Source organism: Poecilia reticulata, linkage group LG11 (assembly GCF_000633615.1).
Source record: "Poecilia reticulata strain Guanapo linkage group LG11, Guppy_female_1.0+MT, whole genome shotgun sequence".
In the NCBI taxonomy this organism is placed as follows: Eukaryota; Metazoa; Chordata; class Actinopteri; order Cyprinodontiformes; family Poeciliidae; genus Poecilia; species Poecilia reticulata.
Window position 1 is genome coordinate 818,377 of NC_024341.1, and position 8,234 is coordinate 826,610.

At 39.5% G+C, this 8,234-nt stretch overlaps 1 protein-coding gene across 3 annotated transcripts in view; it reads left to right on the top strand.

Moving 5' to 3' along the window:
• phf14 (PHD finger protein 14) overlaps positions 1-8,234 on the top strand; it is a 107,481-nt gene that overhangs the window by 4,463 nt on the left and 94,784 nt on the right. For all 3 annotated transcript variants that reach the window (XM_008421223.2, XM_008421225.2, XM_008421224.2), the window contains exons 3-4: positions 3,480-4,216; positions 5,232-5,364. In XM_008421223.2, coding sequence (XP_008419445.1) covers positions 3,480-4,216; positions 5,232-5,364 — 870 coding nt within the window. The remainder of the gene's footprint in view (positions 1-3,479; positions 4,217-5,231; positions 5,365-8,234) is intronic.

Sequence of the window (8,234 nt, forward strand, 5' to 3'; positions counted from 1 at the left end):
GGCACGTCCCACCGGGAGGAGGCCTCGGGGAAGACCCAGGACACGCTGGAGGGACTATGTCTCTCAGCTGGCCTGGGAACGCCTTGGGATTCCCCCGGAGGAGCTGGAAGAAGTGGCTGGGAAGAGGGAAGTCTGGGCCTCTCTTCTGAAGCTGCTGCCCCCGCGACCCGACTCCGGATAAGCAGACAAAAATGGATGGATGGATGGATAATTACAAAGTACACTATACTGAATACATTTGTAATTTTAAATAAAAAAATTCCCTCTTTCAGATTACAGTTTCCAACCTCCTTATCTTGTAGGACATAGTCTAATCCTTCTCCAGATCCACAGAACACATATAGACCAAAGAAGCAACCTGTGACCTCTGTCATACAGCCTGCTATCACACAATACATTCCTGCACATATCAGTGTGTTTTTCAATTGTTTTTTGTATTTACATAAAACCAGTTTTTAGTCAATGATGATTGAAAGAGATTAAGCTGAATATCTAAACCAAAGATTTGTGATTTACAATCTGACTTTTTGAAATATGTACATTTTAATTCCATTAAAATGATGCTATTCTAAGTATTTCTTTGAGTCATTATGAAATTAAGAAATACTAATCAAGTTTTGTTTCTGTTAGAATAACACATTATCTTCAGTTAATCATTGCCTAATAATGCATGTTTTAAATTTAACTTGATTAATTCTTGTCTAAAACAAGAATTAATCGTCCAACATGATTTTAAAGCAAACCTTAACAATTTGAAGGACAAGCCTTCAAAAGAGCTAGTTTAAATGAACAGTTGCAGTACAATCTGTGTACTCAGTGGTTTGTAAAATGCTTTTGGACTAAACCGTTTCAGGTAATCTCTGTTCTCTGTGGTGTCTGACGCATGCTACTGGAGGCAAAATACTAAATGATAAAAATTGTTTCCCTTTGGACATTTCTACTGTCACCAGTCAACCTTTTAAGACTAGACTTTTTACCGTATCTAATTATAAATCAAAGTCACTGAATTCATGGATTCTCTACATTCTGGAGCTACATTTATTCTAACTGACCATAAAAATTAATTGTATACCAGACAAATACATCCTGTACACATGTAGACATAAGTTAATGTATGAAACTAAAGTGCAGAAGTCAACCTCCAACTTGTAGCTTTGAAAAGTAACAGTGAAGACTCTTTACCATCACAAAACATTAGTTATTTAGAAATATGAACATCTTACATGGTTTCCCCAAGTGTATTATAGGCCTGGCGGCCCGCCATGCTTTACTAGCGCCACCGCCAGGCTAAGCCTTTCTTGTTTTTTGTTTATTTTGTTTTTTTTTTAAACACAAAAACCTTTCTTTAAAGCCGGATTGCAAGTGTTTCTGTTGCTCCAAGCGTTTCACTATCAGAGCAGATTTATTCCTAAAAGATATGTTTATAGAAGATATGTTTATAGTTTATGCATTTAAAGCCGGACCAATCACACCGCTGGCCTCTGCGCGTTGCCTTGCGCGCTGCAGCAGCTGGATGTCTAAAGTTAACCTCAGCGCGGATCCCACGCTCCTCCTTTCACTCGAACTGGGCAAAGGCTGACAGCAATGGATATTTACATCAACCCCCTGTGAGGAATTATGATTAGTTATGAGGAGTTATTGACAGTGGCGCAACTACACATTATTCAGGTGGATACGAAAACATAGATCGGTGCCCCCCCCCCACCCCCCCCAGGGAAGGAACGTCAGGGTAAAGGACAGATTGTAGCTGTGCACAAACCAATCTGACTATGAATATTGTTCTTTGAACTTCTACAAAGTAAACTTGCTAGCTCCTTTAAATTATTTAACATTTATATGTAAGATTTTAAGTCTTTTAATTTATATATGCTGAAACCATTATGTCAAATTTAGCAGCAATGATAATCTCAATAAACAAATGCTACATTTATATATCTGTGGTCTATGTTAAAATATTAGCATGTTAAAATATTAGCATTTATGGGGGCCCCTGAAGCTCTGGGGGGCCTGATGGATGCGAATCTGACTTAATTTGGATTTAACATAAGTGGACATAATTGATATTCATTTTAATTGTATTTTTTGATTAGTTGTTTTTAAGACTAGTTGTGGGTAGGCCTGTCGCGATAAACGATAAATCAATTAATCGTACAGTAAATTAAACCTATCGACCTCATTTTCATTATCGGCTTTATTGTCTCTTCCTGCCTTTTTTATTTCTGTTGATGACACTGAATGAAAAAAGGCTAAACTCCGGTGCTCTCCACTGATCCTCCCTTCCTCATTTCCTTAGTCTAATGTCCAGCGCACACGACATGAGATGTTGGATTGTCGGCCCATTTTCAAAACCTGAGAGACACATTAGCAGACAGAAATCCTAGGTATAACGATTCGATCAGGTTCGATCGTGCCATGTGGTGTTCAGCCACATGAGTAATGGCTACAAGTCCAGTTAACTAATTTTAAAACCAGACATTAATCAATGCTTTACTAGAATCTACCTGTGATGCATGTGGCTAGAGTCAGAGTCTGACTGAATGAAAATCATTATAACCTATTAATGTCACGTTAACGAAAAACAGCTGAAAATTTACCAGGTTTATCAACTGCGGAAGCATTTTGCCTCCAACTCCTCTCCTTGTCATTTCTATATTCTTTGCACAAAATGTTGAATAAATATTAATGTTGTTTTCACATATCATCTCCAATGTCCGCTGGACTTCGTGTCGCGCTGTGTCAGCTGTTTGGGATTCCCCTGGTAATTTCCTCTCAGAAAGCACGGAGGAGAATCCGCGCTTTCTGATTGGCTACCTGTCTATGGCAGGAAATCGCGTGCATGATTAGTCATTTCTATTAAGTCAGTGTCAAAAGGTCTTTAAACAATATTATCGTTTATCGCAATAATTTTTTTAGTCCAGCAAAATTTGTTATCGTGACAGGCCTAGTTGTGGGTTTATATAGCAGTTCACTGATAATGTTTTCCCATAACATATAATTACCCAGTGATATTTTTACTTTTATTGTCTACTTAATATCTTTTAATACAAAAACACAGTGGACCGCCGGTGGACTGCCTCGGCGCCCCGACCACTGGGTTTTAGCAAGTTTTCTGGGGGACACCCTGATCTTCGTTCAGCTATAGAAAAAGATAGAGAAAGAAAGATGGAGTAACAGAAACAACTATGGGTCTTTGAAAAATGTTCCTGCAGTAAAAACCTACTTCTAGTGGTAAATTTTAATGTTGCATTCATGCATTTACAAAACCGTGTCCACACAACAATGATAGTTCCATATTTAAATGGTTAATTTATTTATCAGGAAAATCTTAGAAGTTTACATTTTTAGATGTTATTAACAGACAGTGAGAAAGGTGTGACTGGCTTAAAAATACCGACCAGTTTGGCTTCCAGACCAGCTTCCAAAGGCAAAGAAACTATTAACAGTGTCATAACCTATTCATCATATTTATATTTTATTAGGGTCAGATGGCACAGGCAATGGCAGTGATGAAGAAGGGTCCAAAGGGAGTGCTGCAGGCTCAGAAAGTGACTCTGAAAATGCTGTTTCTGGAAATGACGGTATGGATGAGGATGCCAAAAACCTGGTTGTTGATGACAACTTAACAGAAGATGAGGAGAAACTTAAGCAACAGCTGTCTGAGGACAGCTCCACCAAAGACGTCTTGTCTGCCACTCCATCCAAAGGTCGAAGGAAAAGCAAGAAGATTTCTGAGCCAGAGAGCGCTGCAGCTGGAGAAACTGAATCTACCTCAACATCTGGTGGTGGCGTTGTTGTCACTGTGGATGAGTCTCTGACTGAGCCCAAGAAATGGAATTTCCGCAGGAATCGTCCCCACCTGGACTTCACCACGATGGAAGAACTGAATGAGATAGATGACTATGACAGTGAAGACGATAATGACTGGAGGCCCACGGCAGAGAAGAGGAAAGGCAAAACGTCAACTCAGAAGGGTGGAACGGAGGAAGAGGAGGGAGCTAGTGTTAGTGAAGATGACGATGATGATGATGATGATGATAACGATGATGATGAGGACGATGATGAAGATGATGAGGGCAAGGACGATGGTGACGACATTAACAATAGTAGCAGTGACAGCGACAAAGAAATGAAGAAGCCCAAGAAGAAGGTGAAGAGTACCAATGCCTTTGATGATGAACTGACCAATGACAGTATGTCTCAAGGAAAGGGCAATGAGGTGAGTGCACTTTTGGTTTTATATATGAAAATGTCATATATATGGTATGTTTCATGAAGCAAAGAGTTTATTTTTTTACTTGTCTTGCCAAAAGATGATGTAGGAAGATAAAAAAAACACTTTTTGGCAAAAAAAATGACTTTTGCCATAATTTTAGGAAGGTGACGATATGGAGAAGTTGTTGCCTAAATGTAGTATCTCAGTTCACTATCCTAGATATGTTTTTTCTTTTTTTTAAAATCAACACTCCATCCAGAGTAGAAAGGCAGGGTTTTCAGTTTACTTTGGTTTTAGCTTTATTTTGGTTAGCTACATAGTTAATTTGCCTCACCCAGGTACTTTTATTAAAATAGAAAATTACATTATTTAAGCTGAATTCAAATATAATTTATTACATATATTATTACATAATTAATTCAGTGTTAACTTCAAAGATAAGTTCTGCAGACCAAAACAAACAACGTACAGCTCTCCCCTGTGCCTTCCCCATTCAGCTCCTCCAGACTAGCGACAGCAGCAATTAGCAAACACCAGGTGGAACTGCTAGTCAGCTGAGCTCATAATACTTCTCAGTCCAGCACTTTTAAGAATGGTTGCAGATGGCTTTATGGAGCGTTGTTGTGATGAGGTGCTGAAGGCAAAGTGTCAGATGTAAAAACCATCAAATTACAGTGTCAAATTTTAAGTTATATTTGATATATACAGCAATTTTTATAATAACTGTTACAATCAGGTAACTATGTTATTTGATTGTACTATAATATGGCACTATGTTCCTGGAAAATAAATAATACTGTTCCTTTATAAACATGTCTCTCTGTTGTTCTCTGAGTTAAGACCTGTCAGTCAAACAGATACTATCTGCTTTGTGGCCAATTCTAAGTAATCTAGCCATCACCTAGAGGAATCTGGTCTTTATGGTTTTTCTGTGTTTGTTCAATTTGTTGCTAGCTTGTCAGGCCTGTTATGGATTTGTCCGAGCCTCAGTATTGGTACTATGTTTGTTATACCCCAGGATGCTTCACTTGACCGCTCGCAGACCTGGAGCACCCAGCATATCCTTATATGCTGCGTCTGCTTGGGAGACAACAGCGAGGATGCAGATGAGATCATCCAGTGTGACAACTGTGGGGTCACTGTGCATGAAGGTAGGCCCACTCTGGCAACAAGACCATCCGGCTCAAACTGGGCTGAACTGAGCGTGAGGGTTCCAGTTCAGCCTGGTTTGCTCGGCTTGCTGGCGCTCATCGCAAACTTTCTAAGGTGCCAACGCCAAAGTTGACACAAACTGGATGAAAATGTGCTTCTACTATGTGTCACCGACGCTTAGTCAGGTGAACAAGTGCTCCTGCCAGCAGACCGAGAATGCACAAAGACACTTGCAGAATCAAAGTAGGCAAGGATGCATGCATTTTGTAAACATGCTGAATTTCTTTTTGCAACTTGATGTCCTGCAGGTAGTAGCAGGAGATACTCTCCCATTTCAGGTAGGTTGCAAATGTGCAAATTGAATTAGCCTAAGTGCTTGATGCCTGTGTCTGACATGTCAGATCTCCTCCACCTCCTTAGGAATGTTGTGTCAAATATGTAGTATTCAAGACTTGTTTAAGTACTTCTTCAAATGCTGTTAAACATATTTTGTTTGTATTAATGGTCCTTACCAATCTGTTGTTCTAAAGACTGTAGAAAAGTAGGGATACACTGTTGGCAGTTTTCTGCACTGATATTTAAAAAACGTGACCTATACCAGTTTATTTCTGAACTAAATATAGCAAAAAAGTTGCAAAGTTGGCAACTTTGCAACATCCAGTTATGAGGTCAATCAACTGGAAGGCTGAGTCTAGCATGTTGTTGTTAAGTTAGGTTATATTCAGATGTAACATCCACTTTGTTATCCAGAGAGCGGACATTGGCCAGAAAGAGAGTCTGAATCTGTGACTTCCTAGCCTTTAGCTGGGTCAACGCACCACCTGCTTCCCCTTTTTCTGCTTTTGGTCACAATGTTTCCTCTTGACTATTGCTCTTCGCACTCAGCTGCACCAGTCCATTGACCTCAGGAGCCACTGACTGCCAAATGCGGATTTCAGCCTCAGTGATATGTTAACAGCGAAACTTCATCTAATGGCCGACTTGTACTTCAGCCTTGAATTTGGTGTTAAACCCTTGCCTAAATCAGCCATATATGAATTAATAAAGGGACCCCAGTGGGCTGCCATAGCAACAAAAGATTAACTGATGCATTTGAGTTAATTGAGGGCACCTGTGGATGTATTTTAAGGCCACACCCTGCTCTCTCTTCTGGTTTGATAAGATGGGAAAGTCAACAGAAGTCAGCCCAGATATCAGCTATAAAACTGATGAGCTGCACCAGTCTGGTTCATCCATGGGAACAATTTCTAGATGCTTGAAGACCCCTGGGATTTGGGGTAATAGTTCAGGTATTATTTAGCCGTTTCCGCACTGCAAGGAACGGAACGGAACAGTACGGTACGGTTCCAGCTCTGTTGTGTTTGCGAGGGCGCCATCGAAGCTGTACCTGATGTCATTATTTTTGAAACTAAACAATGGTTTCGATGTAGCGGCCGAAGCCTTCTCCTCAGAGATGCGGCAGAAAACTTTCTCTTTCCTCGTTGAGCGATCTAGTTCATTCTGTACTCGTTCATCAGCGATTAAGCAGAGGAAAAAAATTACCTCATCATTAGACCAGGTGATTGCGCTGTATAGAGACGAATTCATTGCTAATTAAAACTAATAATAAAAATATTGAAAAGAGCACTCTTTACGAAATAAAATACAGTTTAGTGAGAGCCAGCTGTCAACGGAAAATCAATGTCTGACTCCATAACAACCAGCGGCCAATCAGCTGCTGATTCTAAGCAGAACCGCTTGGCCGGCCCGATTGGAACCACAGCTCTTGTGGTTCCAAGGGGCCTTGACCACAAGAGCTTGTTGCCATGGTTACACAGAGAAACTGTTTGAAAGTAAAGACAAAAGTAAGAGCAGAACAGCTGCACAATATCTAAAACCAGAGAGAATACTTGTCCAAATGCGCAATGCTGAAACAGAAAAAGAACAAAAGTCTAGAAAAATCAGAACTGATCTAACAGAGCTGCTCCAACTTGCTGCTACCATGAGCGGCACTCTTCTATTACTAAACAGAATTACATTAAGGCTTAGACTTGGAGCTATAGCTTTTTGTTCTCATCTTAATGGGGAACAACAAACTTACAGAAATGCCCTCCCAACACCACCATCACCACAAGACACACATTCATACAGATACATAAATAGTGGTGTGTAGATGCACACATTTTTATTGGCAGATATGATATGAGGAGGCGGTTTTAAATTTATCTTGTTCGTTAGGCTGGGTGATATTTTTTTCCTCAGAGACACATTTAATCTGCCTGAAAGGACACTGAAGGGAAACTAAGTGGTCTGCAGTGGAGGTTTGGGAGAAAAGCACTGGCAGCAGTTGCAGACAGTTCTTATCATCTCCTCCATGGACACAAATGGGGCTCTCTGTGGGGGTGGGGTTACTTAACTCTGGCAGTCAGCTTGGTGAAGATGTGCCCTTTTATTGCACATTATGCATTTTGAGATTTAATTTAATGCTTGACTGATTTATGGCACCAATTATTGCTTTGACATTTTTAAACAACAATGTTCAGCTTTATTTATGAATCTAAATAAAGCTGAACAGTGAATGCAGATCATACTCCATTTTTGTAAAGTTATATTCAACCTGTAGTAGACAGTGTAGACAGTGATAAGGGCTGTGGAAAGTTTCTCAATCTAAAATAAGAATAATTTACTAATTAACAGCCTGTTCCCTTTACAGTTTTTATGTTGACCCTTTAAAAATATAATTTTCAGTTTTTTGCTTCTAATTACTCATTTTAAGTGTCAGTGGCATCATTTAAAAAGAAAGGGAAGAAAGAGAACTTTTATTTGTTCGTACTCTTTGATAACTTGTTTGTCTTAACATAGCATATATATATATATATATATATATATA